General features: G+C 34.8%; 2 protein-coding genes across 3 annotated transcripts; one reads left to right on the plus strand and one right to left on the minus strand.

Annotated features, from left to right (window-relative positions):
* Positions 1–959: 959 nt before the first annotated feature.
* LOC101246397 (gamma-glutamylcyclotransferase 2-3) lies at positions 960–7,068 on the plus strand. Of its 2 annotated transcripts, XM_004250271.4 has the most exons (8): positions 960–1,269; positions 1,463–1,539; positions 3,659–3,712; positions 5,117–5,173; positions 5,276–5,316; positions 5,402–5,473; positions 6,590–6,669; positions 6,778–7,068. In XM_004250271.4, the coding sequence occupies exons 1-8, from the start codon at positions 1,161–1,163 to the stop codon at positions 6,855–6,857; spliced, it is 570 nt and encodes a 189-aa protein (XP_004250319.1). In that variant the 5' UTR covers positions 960–1,160; the 3' UTR covers positions 6,858–7,068. The 2 variants fall into 2 exon arrangements, with proteins under 2 accessions (XP_004250319.1, XP_010312776.1); XM_010314474.4 differs by lacking the exon at positions 5,402–5,473 and having other exon boundaries at positions 1,024–1,269.
* Positions 7,069–9,201: 2,133 nt separating this feature from the next.
* On the minus strand, positions 9,202–21,212 carry LOC101246887 (suppressor protein SRP40-like). The gene is made up of 9 exons (XM_069291753.1): positions 20,891–21,212; positions 18,508–18,613; positions 16,969–17,261; positions 14,026–14,131; positions 13,606–13,950; positions 13,431–13,519; positions 13,223–13,347; positions 10,141–10,398; positions 9,202–9,495 (listed from the first exon to the last, which is right to left on the minus strand). The coding sequence occupies exons 1-9, from the start codon at positions 20,983–20,985 to the stop codon at positions 9,473–9,475; spliced, it is 1,440 nt and encodes a 479-aa protein (XP_069147854.1). The 5' UTR covers positions 20,986–21,212; the 3' UTR covers positions 9,202–9,472.
* Positions 21,213–21,958: the final 746 nt, after the last annotated feature.

The raw sequence follows: 21,958 nt of genomic DNA on the forward strand, positions 1-21,958 counted from the left end.
GAACATGTATTGTACAAGTATTGCTAATGGAACGATCAACATGCAAGAATAACGTAAATAGAAAAACGACTCAATCATTACCAACGTCGAGTCAAGTATAAATGTATTATTGAGCTTCAAACTTAATTTGTTTTTGGTCTATACACAACAATACAATACAAAATTACCTAAACAATTTCCAATTATTTCGTAATCTCAAATTACATGCCAATCTCATGATTATTCCCACCAATTTAGGACTTTTTCATCCTTAATTCAATTTAAACTGTTCATATTATGATTACATTAATGAATTAGAGATAAATAATTACAAAAAACGTTTTATACCAAATTTAAGGGCTTGTACATTCAAACTTGTCAAAGTGGAAGTAGGGCTATTTTTTAATCAAAAACAAAAGTTGAGGGTATATTAAAACCAAAAGGGAAGAAAGGTATTTTTGAGTTATTTCAAATAAATTAAGGATATTTTTGAATAAAAAAATAAGTTGAGAATATTTTTAGACCAAAAAGTAATTTATGATATTTATGAGCCTTTTAGGATGGTTAAAGGATATTTACTTCCACTTTTTTTAATTAGTTAAATGGAATTAAAAAAAAAGAATTCTTCAATAATAATGTGCTTTTATTAGAATAAAAAAAGTGTAGTAAAAAGAAAATAATGCACTAACATATTTAGGAAAAATCCTTTTGGCCAGAGTAATATTTTATCTATGTTATTTTACTTTTTAAAATATTTTTAATTTTAATATCTTTTAATTAAAAAATAAAAAATTTAAATCTAAAATAAAAAAAGTATTATACACTTTTTGAATTTTAACCAAGTTTTCGAACAATTTAACATCACCCATATATTTACTAGGACAAAGTTTTTTTTGTAATAACACCACATTTTTATTTCATTTCACACAGATATTTTTATCCCTACAAAATATATACTCGGTCCTAATTTACGAGACACTTGTTTGAAACTCAAAATTCGAAAAAGCGCAATGTTAAAATTGGAAAGGAGGGAGTATGAGAACATTGATATATACGATCCTGTTTTTGGCATTTAGCCATTGGTTTGGTAAGTTAGCTAATAAATTTTTGTATAGAAAGGTATTAACCAATCCACAACATTCTTTGGCTCTGCTCAAATTTCATTTGAGGAATAAAAAAAAATGGTGATGTGGGTATTTGGATATGGATCTCTAATTTGGAAGCCTGGGTTTAACTACGATGATCGTCTTTTCGGTTTTATCAAAGGCTATCGTCGTGTCTTTTATCAAGGTATGGCTTCTAATTTTTGTTTTGTATGTTTATTGAATTGCTTGTGAATGTTACAATGTCATATGAATAGTCAAAGTGAAAAGAATTAATTTTTAAGAACTATATGGAAATGTTTTGGATTTTAAGTATGATATATAGTTGGTCAAGTTAGTGGAGAGTTAATAGAAGTTTATATATATGTGTTGTTGTGTAGGCAGTACTGATCATAGAGGGACACCAGAATTCCCAGGTAGAACAGTAACACTGGAGCCTGCTGAAGGAGAAATTTGTGTGAGTTTTTTTTTTTGTACATTAGCCCATGTTTGAATGTATTGACTATCTTGTTCGTCTCTTTTTTACGCTATATCCCAACTTATGAATGTGGCTCGATTCTTAAATGTATCTGGTTGGGAAGTTTATGAGGCTGGAAAGACAAATATACTATGAAGAAATGTCAGAAAAAAGTTTAAAGATAGTAACTTTTTTTAGTGACACTAAAGATTAGCATGTTGCCGTAGCATCATTTCTTTTTTGAATTGCTTTTTCTTGAGCTGAATCGGGGAAACAACCTCGCTCTCTACCTAGGGGTAAGGTTTGTGTACTCTCTACCCTGCCCACCCCAACTTGTGCAAATACATTGGGTATTGTTAATGTTGTTGTTGTTGTACTAAAGATTAACATGAAGTTGGCTTCTTGTTGCCAGTGTATGATCTTCTCTTTTTCTCCGATTAATTTGTGGCGATTTTCATTTCCTTAATCTGAAATGCTTCAAGAAGGTGAATTTTTTTTCTTTTTAGCATTTTCATCCTGCTGTTTTACTAGTATAATTTAATTTTTCCTTCCAAATAAAAAAAGAAGTGTTTGATATGACAGGCAAACTCAATGGATTTGATTCGTTCCATAACTATTTATCTAGAAGTACTTATGTATGTTAAGAAGAAGGGAGCAAATTAGACTGTTAAATCAATTGAAGCCTTGATTACCGCCTCTCAAGTTCCCCCGATTGATCCCACGATAGAGTTGCGCGATCTTGATGCTTTCCAGAATATTGAAGTTCCTCATAGCTATGTTTTTCTAGATAATAATTAATCAAATAAAGTGATGCGTTCACTTTTATTCCAAATGTCTGTACAAAAAGGAAATTGAAAATGGTGGATAGATTATCATATATATAGATCCTAGTTTCTCTTGAAGATACTTCCTTATTTAATATTTCCATTGTTGTTTGTTCCAATTTAAACAAGAGATATTTATTAAAATCATCCTTCATTATTTTCTTCATGTATGTTGTCTTCTTTTATCTGAGTAAGATTGTTAAAGCAAATCTAATACCTCCAACCTTGTCTATACATTTGCTAAAGGGATTAGTTGAAGTTAGATAATAGAACTGTACATAAAGTCCTTTTGGGCAAGCTTTCTCAAAGTATTCTGCATAGTAGAGATACCTGGAAACTGAATAAGAGTGTTTCAAGATGGTGCGCTTCCTAGTTCCTTCAAGTGTATAAGGAGGCAGATATGCATTTTAAAGAGAGCAAAGAAGAATCTACCTGTACTTTGTCTTGAAGGAAGAAAGAACTTCGCAAGATGTTGATTTTGGTTATTGTTGCCATTGGACTATGTACGGTTCTTCTCACTACTGGATGCCTAATGTGTTCGTGGAGTACTGCTAGAGATTCGGTATAGGCTGCCTTTGTCTCACAGGATGCTTCCTTAGAAGCTATTGGCTCGCTGCTTAGTCTAAGTTAGGATGTTAATATGAGGAGCCTTCTCTTATATGCCTTTCAGTTGTCCTAAAAAATGAATAACACTTTCATTCTTCTAGGTTGTTGTATGGATTCACAGGTGATGATGCACACCATTTCCCTCTATATGTATTCTTTTGATTCTATACAGTTACGTTGTTACAGTTGGTCCTAATGCACTAGGTATTAATGTGATTCAATGGCTGATATCATCATGTTAAATCACTATTATATAAATCCAAAACAATGTCTGATTGATGCAAAGGAAAATAGAGTCTGATTTAATGGCCGTCTGTCCTTTTCTTTTGTATTCTTGTTATTCAAATGTCTGATTGATGCAAGGGGATAAAATATAGGAAAGAGTATGAAGTGCGTGTAATCTGAAAGAAGATAATAAAGCTATCCTTCTTCGTATCTCTTTCCTTCCCTCTCCTCTTGTATATCCAATCAAAGCAGTGTGTATCCGTTTCTCATTGCTTTCTTAGACGATCAACTTAGTAGTGAAGTCTCTGATTAACCAGAGCAATACACTTTGCAGCAACAAGGTATCTCCTCGATGAGAAAAAGGAACAAAGGGGCTTGTGAATGCTATTTTAATGTAATGAGATTTATCTACTTATGTGTGACCAATTCCCAATAGTTGAAACTGATAACTCTTACACTTACAGTGGGGTATGGCCTACAAGATAACGAAGGAGGAAGATCAAGAAGTGGCACTGACAGTAGGTTTTTCTTATCCTTTCTTCATATTAAAGATTGTTAACTGTGTTATTTTTATCCATATGCGAGAATTCAAAATTTGTGCTATTGTGAGATATACATTTGAGGCACATCCCATTCTTACCTTTTAAAAGTAATGTAGTGTTTTCTTGCTGTCTTGAAATCTATTGACTTTATGCACTGAAGAGTCGAGGAGACATCTGCTTTGTTTATTAACTTGATAGAGTAAGTTACAGCTTTAAGGAGGTAAAATGTGGTCTAATTTATAATTTATTGGGAACAGGCTGATTGAAAGAAAAAGTCAGTTACACCATATAAATATTTTGAGCTATTATATGCGTGCAAATTTTCTAAATTTTCGTTAGAATAATGTTATTACATATAACCTCTGAAAGGGGAAATTCCCTGTTCACAAACAAGGGGCAATTAGTGGTCGATGCTCATTGGAATCTCACATGTACTTTAAAAATGAGCAACATCAGTATTCCATGCTTTATCTCTTAGATGTATTTTATCCATTAAAAAAGTGCTAATATACCTCAAAGCTGGAAATGAGACATTAAGCTCAAAGGTGTCTTACTAGGCATGCAACTCTGATTGTACGATGAAACCATTCAGTTGCCAGGCAATGAGGCTTGCCTTAGAAAGTCATATTAAAGTAGTTGGTTGTAATTTGTCAGCCCTTATGCTATGAAAGAGAAGAGAAGCGACTTGACTTGCCAGTGGCCTCTTAAAAATAGCATTTTCTTGAGAGAATTCCTTCAGAACTTCTGGAATTCGCTTTGTGTGTAATTAAATTTCCGAAGGAAATCTATAACTTTAATTATTTAAATTTGGGTAACAAATATCAAATAAATGCTCATGTTCACTTAGATGAATTGGAAAATTGCATTTTAACTTGAATCCAAAAGATTTGGCTCCCCTATAAAGTATTATTCTAATTTGCCTTCTTTCTGTTTGGGTATGTTTGTTGATATTTTATATTCCTTAAGCATTTTGATTTTGAAATATGTAGTAAATGCTACGATTTACGTCTTTTGATCAAATCCACTATTAGTTTGCTCTTGCTCCACATTCACAGATTTCCTCTGCAGCATTTTCCTAGGATATACCATATGTTCACTTTGACAGCAGAAGTCTACCTTAGATATCTGTGTTTTTGCATTCTCTTTTTGTGTTTGACTGCCGTAATTTTCTGGTTCCCCCAATTTCTGTATGAGTTTCACAAATTACTGGTTTCGTCTTCCAAATATTAATTGAGTTTCTATCTTTCACTTGTATGACAATGCTTTTTGTTTGTTCGTCTGGTTACAATTCTATTATAATGGCATTCATGTGGCCTAAATCACATCGTTGAATGACTCTATTTTGTTAATCTATATTCTTTTCATGTTTCCTCCATCTAGTACCTTGAAGTCAGGGAAAAACAATATGACCAGAAGGCTTATGTAGATCTTTTCACTGTAAGTCATACCGAGTTAACTTTTAACCTAAAGAAAGTGCTTGTTGAATTATATTCTTTGTTCTGTGCTAATTGATTCATTAACAAATCAACTTACCTCCAGGAGCCTGCAGCATCAGCACCAGCTGTTTCTGATGTATTAGTGTAAGTTACAAAATCGACACACTACACATTTTCTACTCAGTTTTTTTCTTGATTCATCATGCAAAACTACTGTTTGAGTATTCAGATACATAGGTTCTCCAGACAAGAAGCTTAACGAGAACTACCTGGGACCTGCATCAGTTGAAGAAATTGCTAGGTGTGTGTCATATTTCAGTGCTTTTAAAAAAAATTGCACTACATTCTATATTGACAAGCCCATGTCAGAATTTCTGTTAGAAAAAGGAAATACATTATGGTGACCAATGATCTTGATTTTGATCCTAGGTAAACAAAGCTGAGATTCTTAGAATTCCACATTGATTGAGTGTTGTGTTGTAGCCTTTCTTATATGATTTTTGGAAAATCCTTACGGCATGGGCTAGGCTTTTGGATTATGCCCAGGATTTTTAATACGGTTTTAGAAATCCCTTGTGGAATGAGCTAGCCTTTTGGATTAAGCTCAGGATCCATTTTCTTAACATGGTATTATAGCCACTCTGCGTACAACCTTAAGTGATGGTTGGAGAGCTCGTAGCGAGTATGTTGAGTTCCTAGAAGGAGGATGTATGTAATATGCTAAGTAAATCCACATCAACAAATACACGAGAAATATTGGGTATGTAAGGAAGCAGGCCTAAGATGTGACGCGCTTTAAAGCCATGAAGGTGTGACAATATGATATCAGAGCCAAGCTCATCTCATCCTGATGTTGGGCTACTTAAAATTGTTCCCCTTGTTATACCACTTCACACTCCAAAAATGTCGTGTCCGGGTGTGCAGGAGGTGTTACATAACACATAGGTTAAGCATATGAAACGTATTTTTCTTATATGTTCTTGGACAATCCACATCACCGGAGTACTGGGTTTAATTAGGATTTAGACCCAAGGTCCATTTCATCATTTGAGTACGTGGGTTTCATTAGGATTTAGACACAAGATCCATTTTTCTAACGATTATTTTCTAACAATAGATCCTTATGATTCTGCCTTTCCCCAGACCCCGCACATAGAGGAAGCTTAGTGCACCGGGCTGCCCAGATTTATTATTGTTCAATCCAAGAACATAAATATTTTTCCCTTGACTGAATAAACTAGTTACATATGAGAAAAGTATTTTACAAAATCATCTTGACTGCAACAACAGGTAACTGTCTTGACCTGCCTTATGCTCTTTGTGATTCTAATTTCATCGAAAGGGAGCTTTTTAGAACTTGACTTTTCGAATAGACATTATAGTTTAGCAACTGTTAATGTATATTTGAACTGTGCAGTCAAATTGCTCGTGCAGAAGGCCCCTCAGGACCCAACAAAGATTACCTTTTCCAACTTGAAAATGCCCTTGGCCTTTTAGGTAACTTCTTAAGCCTAAAAAAAGCTGTCGTTTCCTACTTCATTTCGTGCTTTAGATTTATCACTCTTTACATTGTTGGCCAACATTATCCGTCTTCACTTGAACTAGGATGTGAAGATAAACATGTCATCGACATAGCAAAGGAAGTCAGGCGCATACTTTCAGAAGACGAGGTAACCATCTCATGATCTTGCAGATACACCTGAGCAGACACTTGAACAGTGCATGTTAGAGGGGAAAAGCAATTGCTTTTCTATATTCAAGTTCCTTCATATTTTCTTGCATTCATGCAAAATAATACACACACTATAATACATTTTTTTTTCATGTTTTTGTCTGCTCAACCTGTTCAATAATATACTTGAATTGTCATACAAATGGAAAGATGATTTGAGTTAATAATAGTGTGTCATGACATAGAATTGTTCTATAACTATATTTGAATTATGAGATATAAGAAATTGCAATACTATAAAATTGATTCAAGTAGCTTAACAATCCAAAAAAAATGTTTGTCAGAACCACAATTTATATACTTCCTACTAAGAAGATGATCAAATTTCCTTTTTGTATTGCTACAAAAATTACTCTGCCTACTTTTTTAAAAATGTATATTTGCAAAGTGCAATTTTCTATTTACACAGAAATCCAGTAGGTAAAATCATTCACTAAAATGAGTAGTAATGCATAAGAAATACAATGTTTGATAATTGATGAGAAGGTAAGTTAATTATGTATAAAATTAATATAATATCTTACAAAACCAGTATAGACGTATTTTACAGTAATGTTTTAGAGTGTATTTTATTTTACAAAATACAGTTTTGTGCTGACGGCGTTAAAGTGAGAAAAGTTGCTTTGAGTAATGTTTCATAGTACGTTACTTTGAGTCACATTCTACTCCTAAAACGTTGCTCACGGTAACGTGTCAATCATAAAAATATAGTTATTAAACGTTACTGAGAGTAATATTTTACATTAAATACGTGATTTATGTTTGAAGCAGACACATCTAATATACCTATTAATTTCAATTGATTGTAGTTGTCTGCATTTTTTCTTGGATAATTCATTGTTATTGAAGTCTACCTAGTCTAGATATGTTGCATAATTCAAGTAAAGCATTCAGACCATTTTATCATACACCAGTGTAGTTGTAAATATGAAAAATTTAGAACGTTCATAATTTTGGCTTTAGATGTTATTTTCGAATATAGTAAAATTCTATTTCACGGTTCATACCTCATTTGAATTTATAACTACCTATAATTACTCATTCTCACTAACACACACAATTAATTAAATCATCACAAACACCCACAAAAAATTTGATAAAAAACTACATGCAATCAATGTGTGCTTCTTGTGAAGACAAACAATGTATACTACCACATCTTTTAGTAAGTAATGAATTAGGTGAGCGATGACATATGAAAATTGTGGGTCTGAGTTTTCTTTCAAATGCCACTAACTTTGTATCATTTTATAATTCAAAAAAAAACATTATGACTAATTTATCTGACACTAGTGCACTTGCTTCAATCAAGTTCACTCAATCAAATCTAGGCGTTATTCTAAATTTACAGAATTCAGTGGCATGTGATTGGACTCTTAAGAAATGTTTATCTTCTAAAACGTGATTCAAAATAATGTATTATAAGCTTCAAATGTTACTAATAGTAACATTTTTCAACTCAAAGCCGTTAGCACACAACTGAAATGAATCTAAAAAAATATATATATATATACCCTAAAATGTTACAGTGAAATATATCTATATTGGTTATAAATTTTTTTAAAAAACATGTTATTTTAGTGAATTGCTTTAAACAATATCTTAATATGGTAAAAAAAAAGTCCAATATATTATAAAAATAAAAAAACTTTGCGATGTTTCAAAACTACTCTCCAAGATTAATAAAATTTTAAATAAAAAAGTTCACCTTTGTGCAATCTTACTACATAAGTAGGACCAAGATAGTTGAATGATAGTGTCATCAATTGTTTGCAAAACAAGGAAATATATTATTCTTTTAGTACTAATTAACAATAGTGAGCTACCACACCCACTAACAGATAAAAAGTAATCAGGTTCTTCCCTAACGAACTTATAAAGGACCACATTGTTTCAAATGAAAAAAAAAATTAAAAAATGAACCACTAAAAATACTCAACTAAGAACTAAAAACCAATAGCAAATGAAAACATAAGGTTTGACAATTCCCAAAAACCAGGTTAAAACTGAATCCAAACCCTCACTCACTTCGCAATAAAAGAACATGTCAATTTAGGGTTGAAATTTTCTCAAACTTCATACTTGAAAATTGAAATAAATGAAGACGACTTCGACAAGCAAAAGGTTAATTGAGAAGAATTCCAAATCAAAACTGATGAGATGAAATGAAGAGCTGGGCGTCCAATGCACTTTGGGGACGCAGAGTCGAAAATTTGGGCATAGGCCTTGTAAGACAAGAGTCTTACCACTTAGACTCGCCTTGTGGCAAGAAGCCTTGTAAAACACTGCTACCACCATAAACATGAAGATTATCACCACCTACAATGCACAAGCAAAGATGTTCCATGTACAACGTCCCTCGATAACTAACAAATATGGTATCTAATATCCATGACTGGCTAAGTTCAATACTTCTAAACAAAGCTAAATATCACAACTCTTTGTAAATATACTTCTAAAATACATTAAACATCAGCTCCCAAATCTAAGTTGAGAAACTGAAACTATTGATACATTGGAAAGACCGTCCCTGATCTGTAAATTATAATCTTCAGTCACCAGAAAACTTCATTCACTGTCCTCATCATCATCTGCCACGGAAAAGGGTGTTTTAGAGACGAGTAACATTTGTATGATGAGTTTATGCAATTGATCATCAATCAGGTGGAGAACAGGTGCAAAAGTTAGTACACTAAAATAGTTGTGTTTCCACTGTATTATTCTAGTTGCACACAAATTTCAAGTGATATATCTTTAGGCCAGTGGTACAACTTAATAGGGATACTGCCAACATATGCTGAAGGAGAATGAGGAGGAATATTGCTTTTATGGAACTTCAACCAAAGAAAAGAGGAAAATTGTTAGAGCAGTTAGGAAGCCATGGTGAGGAAAAATGGAAAATGCAGTTGAAAACCAACTGAACAAGAAAGTTAATTCCTAGAAGGTTAAAGTATCTCAAATCAGCAAACCGCCACTGTAGAATATATAGTTGCTACTCCCTCAGTCCCATTTTATATGAGTTATTTTGACTCGGCATGAAGTTCAAGAAAGAAAGGTTTTTGAAACTTGTGGTCTAAAATAATCGATAGATATTTGTGTGGCTGTATAAATCATTTCATTAAGAGTAAAATGAACATTTTAAAGTTCAATTATTACTTCATATAGAAATGTGTCATTTTTTTGGAACTGACTAAAAAGAGAAGTAAGTCATATAGGGAGTAACAAATATAATATACCTCCATTGAACTCCTCATCACTCTGACTGCTCTCATCATCTTCATCGTCATCATCGTCTTTGTCATCATCACTTCCATCATCGGCATCGCTATCACCATCCTTGTCATCATTCTTATCATTTTTAGGTGGTGACTTGGGTCTTGGAGGATCCACAAAGCTGGTCGTTGATCTCCTTCGTGTATTTGAAACAATGTTGCTTAAGTCAATACCTTCCAATTCTTTTGCTGTTTGCTTTCTCTTTTTGACTTCTTTGATTTCTGGCAAATGGCATCAGCAAAAAGTTACACAACAGAACTTCCCCATATATGCACCTACAAAGCTACACTTTTAACAATTCCCAACTAGACAATAATCAACAACATATCTATCCTACAAGTGGGTGTTTGGGGAGGGTAGGATGTATGTAGACCTTACCCTACCTTTCTAAGATTGTTTCTGATAGATCCTCGGTTCAAAAGAAAAGAAAATGAAGCGTGTTCACATGAAAAGTATGACAGCACACTAGCAAGATACAAATCAACTACAATGTGAAACCAAGACAGGCTGGAAATGGAAAAAATAACAGCAACGAGGTGTCAAGATGGACAGCCAAAAAAAGCAACATGCAAGAAATGGACAAAGTAAAAGATACTATGCCAGTACTAAGCAGAAATACTATAAAAAGGAGACAAGGGAAAGAGAAAACTAGCCTCATGTCTCTCCCACATAAAGGTGCTACAACGCTCAGCTACCAACTAACCTTCTACATACTTACTAAAGGTAATCCATAAGTTTCTGATAGTCCTCCAAACTGATACACTACAAGTGCTGACCACTACACCATTGCACTATTGACTTGACTGTCCATATTTTTCATGATCACCTCCTTCCATAATGCTCGGTCTTCATTAGCATATTCGCATGTTGGAGGTCTCAAGTTTGGAACTCCTCACTAGCGAAGGCAAGGGGTTTGCCTTCTGGGTCAAGCTCATCGCACTGAGCTTGCCTAGTGCGGTTACCTCTCCTATGTGATTTGCAAGCTATTGCATAGGAGCGGGGTTTTACCCTGTGCACACCCATAGGGTAGCGGTTGCGGGTTTCCTTGTCATTAAAAAAAAGTAAATCCCCATAACCACTTCATCAAAAGTCAACTAGTGTAATTCACTATTGTGTAATTTCAGATTCCAAGACCCCTTAATTTCTTCTCAACCCTTCAGGGTGGCCCAGTGGTTTGGGCTTGAACTTCCATGTTGGAGGTCTGAAGTTCGAAACCCCTTGCCAGCGAAAGCAAGAGGTTTGGCTTCAGGGTCGAGCTCGTAGCACCGGGCTTGCCTAGTGTGGGTTACCTCTCCTATGTGGTTTGCGAGCTATTGCATAGGAGCGGGTTTTACTCTGTGCGCACCCAAAGGGTAGCGGCTGTGGGTTCCCTTGTCATAAAAAAAAAAAGAATCTTCTCAAGTTGAACATCCCATTTCACTGAACGGAAGCCTTTATTCTCCTTGACTCCATTCCATAGAAAATACCTTCTAAGCTTGTCAAATTTATCCACCACCCCCAGCTGGAATTGGAAACATAGACATCACATAAGTAGAGAATCTAGTACTGCATGAATCAGAATCAATCTACCTCCCAGGAATAGGTACAGCAACTCCACTTTGTAAAGCTGACTTGTCCTGCATCTGGATCACAAAAGATAATTGTGCCATCCGCATGAGCAATTTCTTTTGCATTGTTGTTCTTACCATGCCATTGAGTCCTTCCATGGCTATGATGAAGAGGAAAGGTGAAAGAGGATCACCTTGTCTGAGTCCTCTCTAAAGGTAAAACCCCTCCACAGGTTCTCCATTTACAATGACAAAGAATCTAACAGTTTTGATACAAAAGCTCATCCACTTCAGCCACTTAACACCAAACCCCATCTGATTCAGAATAATCAAAAGATATTCCCAGCTCACATGATCATATGCCTTTTTCAATGTCAACTTTGCACATAATACCTGGATCATCACTTCTTAGCCTAGAATCCATACATTCAGTAGCCATTAGTGCAACATCCATTATTTGTCTTCCTTTAATGAAAGTCATCTGTTTGTTGACCAGTTTGTGCACCACCCTTTTTCAACCTTTCTACTAACAGCTTGGCAATGATTTTATAAACACCACTTATGAGACTTAATGGCCTAAAATCTCCAAGTTCAGTTGTACTATTCTTCTTGGGAAAAAGAGCCACGGAAGTAGCAATCAGGTTCTTTTCAAACATCTGATGCTGATGAGAATGCTGCAAAGTCCCCATTATGTCTACTTTAAGCATTACCCAAAAAGTTTGGAAAAAGCTCATTGGGAATCCATCAAGTCGGGAAGCCTTGTCACTGGCACATATTTTTGGAAAAAGCTCTTTGGGAATCTATCAAGTGGAGCCTTGTCACTGGCACATATTTTTATAAAACTGCACCTCCTCTTCAAAATTTGTTACCTTGTATACTACAGATCCAAGATACTTGAAACTGCTTCTCCTGGGTACAATTGTGTATCAATCTTCACTTCTACCTTCTGCATCGCGTGCTATGTCACTGAACTTGCACACTAGGTACTTTGTCTTACTCCTGCTTAACCTAAAACATTTTTAGACTCTAATACATGTCTCCAAGCTTCCAATTGCTTGTTAACTCCCTTGAATGTCTCGACAATCAATACTATGTCACAGCAAAGAACATACACCACAGCACATCCACTGGATATATCGCGTTAATTGAGTCATCACTAAGACAAACAAAACAGGCTACGGGCTGAGCCCTGATACAACCCCATCATGACCGAGAAATTTCCATGTTTCCTACTGCTCTTACTCGGGTCTTGGCACCATCATACATGTCCTTATTTGTCCCAACTCCCAATATAAGCCATTGTACACGTCTAGACCCAGACATCTCCATAGAACCTCCCTAGGAACTTTGTCGTGTGCTCAGAAGGAGCAGGTAAAAGAAGCAACTTAAAGTAGCAGAGAAGTGAAGAAGTTATATACCATTTCAACTGAAAATTTGTTATAGCTAACACAGTCACAACATCTTACTACTCCATTAGACACTTTTAGTCATAAAGTACCTTTTTCGGTGGGGTTCGATGATAGTCCTTCTGCAGAAAGCATCTTTTCTAACTCCTTTATCAGGAAGCCTTCACGTTTGTCGTCAGATACCTGTTTGGCTCTCTTATAAAGAAAAGGAGCAACACTGGTGGGAAGGTAGAACGTTTCAATTAGAATGTCATCTGAGCATCAGTTACAGATAATTAGAAATCTTACAAAAAGACAAACCTCATCCCACAAGCTTTGAAGATTGATTTCAGATGTTCCACACGTTTTCCGTATCCAGTATTAGCTGATGCTCCCTTTACAACTTTCTCCTGCAGTTAGTTTAATGAATAAGAATCATATACGAGCATGGGGAGGGTTTCTAACATAATATTATATGGAAAATATCATAACTCACCTTGTCAGATATTATTTCAGCCGACGATCCAGATTGACCATCTTCAGAATCACTCTTATCAGTGTCTCCGTCACTATCTTCATCTGACAGATTCTTAGAAACTTCTTTCTGATTTTCTGCAGGGACATTATCTTCTGAATTAGGTTTTTTCCGTTTCTTCAGTCCTTCAGATTTCTCAACTGTTTCTTTTGCAGCAGAATTCTTTCCTGATTTTACTTTTTCTGCTATACGTTTACGTTTGCTGCTAGAATTGGAGTTTTCACCACTCTTCTTTGCTGTTTTACTTTTGTTTTCAGGGCTTTTCTTAACACTGCTAGATTTAGGAGCTTCAGAAGGTATTAACACCTGTTAAAAAAACTGTGATGATTAACAAACATACTCCTCTTGGAAGTAAAGAGGTTGTTTGAAACAAAATACCACCTCATCTATTTGACTATGAATAAACTTCTTAAAGGCATCAAGAGTATTTTTCTCAAGACCAAGATCTTCTTCCAAAAGTCTACGAACACCAGCCAGAGTTATTGACCTGAGATAAAACATTCACTTGAAACAGTTGAAACACAGAAAAGGAAAAGAACAAGATAATGAAAGGCCAACATTGCATAAAAAATAAGTAAATAAAACCTTTGAGAGAAGAGATGCAATTGAAATAGATCAAACTCTTAAAGAAGTGGTTAGGTGTATTCACCAATAATACATAAAACCAGCTAAAAAGGCTCTATCTTCTTTTAAAAGTAAAATGTTAGAGAAAGTGGAAAGAATCAACTAACAGTACTCGCCTGACAATCAAGGGCCTATTTGACTAGTGACTAGCTCAATGTCTCGTGATTGAAAACCAATATCTGTATTTTTTCTTTTAAAAGAAAAAGAACATTTTGTCTGATATCTTTCCAGTATTAATGTGGATTATAGCTAAAAACTATTTCCTTCACTGCTGCTTATCAGCTTTTCATCTCTTATCCATCTAGGCAAATCCTCGTGCAACATCATACCATTACGAAGAATTTGACTCAACCCAACTCTACATTCTCACTATTTTGAAGCTGCCATTATATTGAACTATTATGGCAAATATTGCCAAAACACCAGGTTCGCATACATCCTACCCTCCCTAGACCCCACTATACACTGGGTATGTCATAATATTCTCAAAACACTTATCACATACTCCAATTCAGAATAAAGCTTCCCCCAAAGCACATCCAAAACAATTTCAACAAATTACACCAATTGAAGACTCCTGAAACCAATAATTAGCACAGAAACAGGCCTAAACGCTGTCTAATCTTAGAAGAAATGAAGCACAAAGTGCATTCTATTTCTTCTGTGTAGTTTCTTTCTTGAGTAATTTGCTCATTATTTCATTTGAAAAGTAACAGTTACGAATTCTCATTAGCAGGGCACTGAGAGTGCAAAAAGCAACCAGAATATAGTACACTCCTTGCAGGAAGAGATGCACCAGTTTCTTCAAAAATAACAAATAAGTCAACTCAGTCAGTCAGCTACAAATGTTTAGTTCTACCAAAAAGCTTATGATCTCCTCATTTTATGAAGCATAAGTTCCTTTGCAGCAAAAATAACAATGAAAAAAGAGCTAAGAAACCGACAAATTATAAACCTATTGAAGGACAACTCTTCTCCTTGAGATGCCCTTCTATTTCTTCCATCCGAATGCACCAAAACATGCATGTGTGTATCATTTGTATTATGTAAGGAGAATTTTCCTAACCAATGAAGAACTTCATGGACTTCTACTATTCCATATCAGTTTCCAAAGGCATCAGTCAGTTGATTATTAAGGGCATGACAAAAGTGAACCCTCAAACCATATTTCAGCAATTCAGTCAGATTAAATAACTAACTTTGATTAAAGTGAATAAGCCTCAGTTTGTAACAAAAGCAAGATACTGAACTCTTGTTTTGTGTGAATTTTTTGGAGAACATAACAGAAATGTTTTCCCATCTCAACAAAATTTATTAGCTTAAATATCCAACATTGTCATTACAAGAAATAAGAAACAACAAAAATAAGGTCGATAAAAATGGACCCCTAACCTTTCTTTACACGAGTCATCAACCAATTTATATCTTTACTGCCATTCAATTATCATAATTGGTCTTTGAATGCCATGAATGAAGTTCTATAGATATTACACGTGGTAAAATGGATAGAAGAAATACCCAATGGGTGATATAATGGTTTCACTACAACTAGGTTTTTGTTTTGATAAGAGATAAGTGATAACAAGGTATTAAAGAGCATATGATATTAAAAAAGAGGACTTGTAAAATTTGGATAACCTAAAGCTATTATGAATTATCATCCATTTATAACCCATTAGGTTGAATGCAGAAAGTCTTCATTGAAAACTCATTTTGCCACATTATCAAGTATATAACAGCACAATTACTCATGAAGACTTGATTTTTCTAATTATTTCACCATCAAGGCTTGTGTAGGAGCCACCTTATGCGACTCAACTAAAACACCAAGTAACTTGCTACAGTCCACAAGTGGAGTTGCCGGGTAAACCTGCTCATAAAGGTTAGACTAAACGGGCTCAGACTGAGTGTTGCAGGTCAAATTCAAACTTGGATTCTTGATATTGTTGCTCCTAAGCTTCAACTACTCGGCCATCCCCTTAGGTACTACTTGTGAAGATTCTTCTGGATTTCAACAACAATAGAGGACCCAAAGAAAGTAAAGAAAAAGAGAAGCGGAAGGAAAGAAAGAGAGAGAACAAGAACCTTTGCACTTTGCTTAAAGTGAGGATTCATATAGTAACCCCAACTTGTTTGGGACTCATAGTTGTTGTTGTTGTTGTTATTATTATTATTATTATTATTATTATTATTTTTCTATAATTCAAGATTGAGCTTTAGATTTATATTTCCATTATATTGTATAATGGAAGGAGCTTCTGTTGGATGTCCTTATTTAGGATATACAGGTGAGATAAAAGGGGGAAGAAAAGTGATGCTCTAGAATTCTTGTCATTCAAGTAATAGTTCAAAAGGGGTCAGGTGGCACCATAGGATGAAAGGCAACAGTAGACTATTTCACTAACATGTTTATCTCATTCCTTTTCTCCCAACAACTTTCAAACAGCAGGGGTTATGTCCCACATAACTGCCTCAGCGAATTTGAAGCAACATGATCTGGGAAGAATCTACCACTGGTCAAGGCCAAAGTCATTAGTCATTCCGGGGAACAGATGTAAACAACTTGGAATGAAAAGAGGAGCTAAAGCTATGAACAAGCATACTAAAGTGTTCCCAAGCAATTGTCAGGAGAACCGGCAGGTACAGAGTCATAGCTGTAAAAGATAGAATGGTAAACAGCTAGCAATGAAAGATACGTACTCGGAATTATCTCTGAAGTGATCAGCTCTCTCCCAGATGGCCTTCTTTATTGAGCTCTCACTTACCTTTAGACTTTGAGCATCCACTGACTCAGATTTCGAGCTCATAACGCCCATTATAGGAGAATCATCCATTTCTGCTTGATCAAGTGCTGGCTCTTTGATATCTTTCTTTATCACTTGCTTTTTGGGGGACTCGAGCACTTCTTTTTCTTGTTTAGTCAAAGAAGTATCTTTTTCCAAATTTTCCTGGGAATCCTTAGGGACACCATCAGCAGCAGCATCCTCCATTAGCTAGCATGTCAAACAAAAAACAATTAGAAACTGTAAAAGGCCTTTTCATGCGAGGGCATATAATGTAACATGCCAAAAGTGCAAAAATGACAAATTGAAGAAGAGCTTGCAGAAAATAGCTACTGAAAGCATTACAGTCTGAAGCATAACTGCATAACTCTCATTAAATTAATCACAGATGGAGAATGTCACTCTGAACTGACCAAACAACTACCTAGAAGTCTAAGTAAAAGTAACCATAAGAATAATTTTCTCATAAAAAGGGTGTCATTTTAAGGCTTGCTTGAGGCTCTGTTAAGCCCCAAAGCTGGGTACACAGCCAGGTGCCAAGGCAATGGGCTCGCGTGGGCTCTATCTTGAAAATGTGGCCTTAGACAATAAATATAGTTGACCAATTGTATGCTAATGTCATAAGAAAACTATGAGTTAATATTTAATGATTAGGCATCGAAAATTTGAGATTTCGTGTTAAAAGCTAGTCAATATTCACTGAATATATTACAACCAATTTAGATGTTTTAAATGACCTTTTGATTTTTACAGTTTCATTGAAGGCATCAAGAAGATGCAGTAGATACAAACAAGAACGTTAGTTCCATTACAAAATTTAAAGGACTCTTAACTTAGGGCCCGTTTGGATGGGCTTAATAAAAGCAGCTTTAAAAAAGTACTTTTGAAAGTGCTGAAACTTATTTTTAAAATAAGCAGTTATGCGTTTGGATAAAAGTGCTGAAGTTGTTATGCCAAACGTGAAAAGGGAAAAATAGAAGAAAGAGATGTTAGGGTTATATGGATAATTTGGATATTGTATAAAAATATTAAGGGAAAAAACATAAAAATATGGTCAACTTAAAACAGCTTATAAGCTAAAAAAAAAAGCACTCCTACCCCAGCTTTTAACTTTTGGCTTAAAATAAGTTTTTTTTTAACTTAAAATAAGCTGTTTTGAGTATTGCCAAACAGTTAAATAAGTCAAAAACCAGCTTTTAAGTCAGTTTGACCAGCTTTTAAGCTGAGCCAAACAGGCTCATAATGACATGATTATATACCTCATACATTATGAAATACAATGAATAGAAAGACAATGCAGAAACATAATAATCAAAACATTAGACAGCTTAAGAGTACATAAAATGTGAAAATCCAATAATCATTTCATACATTAAGAAATACAATAAATAGCAAGATGATGCGGAACAGAATACACAAAATGTACCATTTATAAACTAAGAAACAATAACATTACCTTCTCCAAGATCTGCTTAATGAATCGTTTATGCACATCAAGAGCATACTTTTCAAGCTCCAAGTCTTCCTCTATCAGTCTACGGACCCTCTCCAAAGTGAAGGAGCTGCACCATGAATTCGAAGACACCCAACAAACATTAGATCAATAAATTTTTTATATAATTAAGTGTCCATAATAAAAGTTTGATATAATAAAGTGTCCATAATAAAAGCATTTATTGTATGTTGTTGGTTCAATACACTTCCATTGTATTTGTAACATTCAACGCGAATTGAAATGTCGAGACTTGAAGACCTCTAGAACATGGAACAATACTTTCATGCTGTTTGTGCCCCATATGAAGAAAGAAAGAGCTCTTTGAGTAGAAGATCATGCATGAACAACATCTGTTGCTATTAACCCTAAATATCCTAACATAATCAGTTTTACAGCTACCCACCCCAATTTTAGACAAATGGGTAAGGTTACAAGATCACACTTGAGCTGCTCAAGGAGTAAAACTGTCTACTCTCTCATTTCCACAAGTAGCTCTTGGTCATAGAGATATTGTTGAATTTATTTCCCAAGTATTGATCAGATTGCTCATCTATTTCAGTTTGATAACAGAGACCAATTATATGAAAACATTGTTGTTAATTCAGAATATCTCCTGTAGCACTTAAGTGTTGTCTCTTGGTTAATGGAGTGGGTTAGAACCATGAGATCTAAGGTTATAATCCCAGTTTAGACAAAAACACTAGGTGATTTCTTCTCATCTATTCAAGCATTGGTGGACTGTAATACCAGTGCCTGTGTTGGTGGGAGGTAGAGGCACTTAGTGTAATTCGCATAAGATTCCAAATATCATAGTCATAAAAAGATTCAATATTTCTCTTGCATCTCAAAATTGTTGTTTTAAATTTGTTTCAAAATTTTAAATTTGCCATCTGTTACACTTTTGGTCCATTCTTATCCTTGTCGTTAGCAAAGCATCTCATATTTGCCCTTGCCTTGAAAAAAAGGACCAAATTTACCCCTGAACTTTAAACTATGAGTTGACATTAACATCCAGTTGGAGTTTCGTCGGGGTTCAAGGGCAAAAACAAAAGCATTAGGGGTAATATTGAAACAAAGGTCTATATAACACAATGTTGTTAGTGGGGGAGCTCCAGACAGAGATAGATGGAAGATTGTCCCAGCCTGTATCTGGTGGACAGGAGAGAGATAAATGCTACATGTTTGGAGAGCAAAAGTTGTGATCTTCAGAGGATCAAATTGAACTGTATCAAACTTTTTTGTTTCTGGTGTAAACAGACGTATTTTGAGGATACTGAGTCAATTATTGAGATCTTTTTATTTTTGACACTAGTAACATTGTATTTCATTCAGTACTTAGGTAGTACTGAAAAACCATATTTACAAAAAGAAGAAAAAGATTTAAGTCCTTCCAATGCTAAACCAGGAACTAGGTGGACCCTAAACCATCTATGATTGAATCATGATTGACTCAGTCTCATTTGAGTAGACATTTGTACACCAAAAATAGAACAACAAAATACATTTAAGCTTGACTTCCTGCAGATTATTGTCCCTATTTTCATAACATCTATCATTTCTCTCTCTCCATATAGTCCACCATATACAAGCAGGTGTCATCCTTTGCGCTATTTAGAATTTAGATTCAGATATCCTGATTTGTTGATAAGTTGCAATTATGGTTTTCAGTACAATTCATGTACTGGTTTTTGTCAATGCATACGAATGTTACCTTTCTCAAAAAATAACACAACATTGTTCAATATCGAATAGTACTTAGGCAAATTTGACCCTTCTCTACGCAGAAAAGATTCTATAATAATGTAAGACCTACTTAACAATAAATATACTAAAAAGATGCATGTATATAATATCATATATGGGAAAACCTGGAGAGTGTGTCAATACTAACATACAACAAACCCAAATAATTTGAGATTAACTCTCCTCTCCTTCTCCTGGCTTCAGTGGAACAACGTGTTCTCTATTGTAACACTCAGAAAACTTATTTTCCCTTTCTTTTGTTTAGGCAATAAGAAGATTTCTCCAATTTTCACTCCACTGACAAAAATGGGCACCCTTTGGCACAACTAGCAGAGAAAATACCAACACTTGATCTGGATACAGCTCCAGATCTGAACCAATGGTCCTGGCACTTTCACTGCTCCACGATAATCCCAACAACAGAAAATTCCCAATTGACCCATGATGTTTTTTCAGTTCCTATCCCCTTACCCTCACCCATATCCCAAAACAACCACTTCAATCAATCAAAATGACTGCAAAAAGGTGAATCAAAGTAGTATTGCACATTAAATCAATGGAAACTAGAAAATTAGCAGAAAAAATATCAGGAAAAACATACTCGGCATTATCTTTGAAATGTTGGATACGAGAGCGCAAAGCTTCCTCAATCTTGACTTCCATCACTGGCTTCTCTTCGTTCACCTCCATCGCCATCTTCTTACTAACCCTATTGCCTCTTAAACACTCAAAAGATATACACAGACTCGAAGGTTACAGTTAACTTGAGGAGTGTTTAGGGCTTATCAAAAAACTCACAACTCTCACTCCTTTTTCCCCCCTTTTTCTTCCCTTTTTTGGAGCGTTTCCCTCCTTAGTATATAGTCTCGTGTGTTGGTACCAAAAAAAAATGTTCTCTTTTTTTTTAAAACTAATATTTTGTTATTTCGTAAATAAGCGAGAAAATATTATTTTAATAGTATTTATATGCGACTAAGCAAATTTATACATATTACTTAATTGATTATCATAGTTACAATATTATACATTAATATGTTGACTGACTTTGAGTGTGGATAATTAGTCACGTTTGTATATGTATAATTCGTTAGAATATACAAATACATATGTATAATTTATACTTATCTGCAATTCACTTCTCTCCGTCTCTCTTCCCTCTCCCAATGTCGCTCGCCTCTCTCCTTCCTCTCCCAATCTCGCTTGCAATATATACAAATGCATAATGTATAATATACAATTATCTAACCGATATACATATACAATTACCTCTCTCCCACTCTCTCACTCGCCTCTCTCTTCCCTCTCCCAATCTTGTCCGCCTCTCTCCTCCCTCTCTCAGGTTCGCTTGTCATGTATACAAATACATATATATAATATACACTTATCGAACCGATATCATATACACTTCATCTCTCTCATTCTTTGTCCTCTCTTACTGCCTCTCTTCTTTCTCCTCGCTATAAGATGTAGCTATGCATTGTAATTATCAAATTATAACTATGAGTCACGACCCAAATCAAGCCGTGAGTGGCACCCACACTTACCCGCTTATGTGAGCGAACCAACCAATCTAAACCCCAATCATGTACCAATAATAAACAGAAAATAATGCGGAAGACTTAAAAACTCATTAACAAATCAATTAATAACTTCTAAAAATTCAAACACT

The sequence above is a fragment of the Solanum lycopersicum genome, chromosome 11 (genome assembly GCF_036512215.1).
Source record: "Solanum lycopersicum chromosome 11, SLM_r2.1".
NCBI classification, from domain to species: Eukaryota; Viridiplantae; Streptophyta; class Magnoliopsida; order Solanales; family Solanaceae; genus Solanum; species Solanum lycopersicum.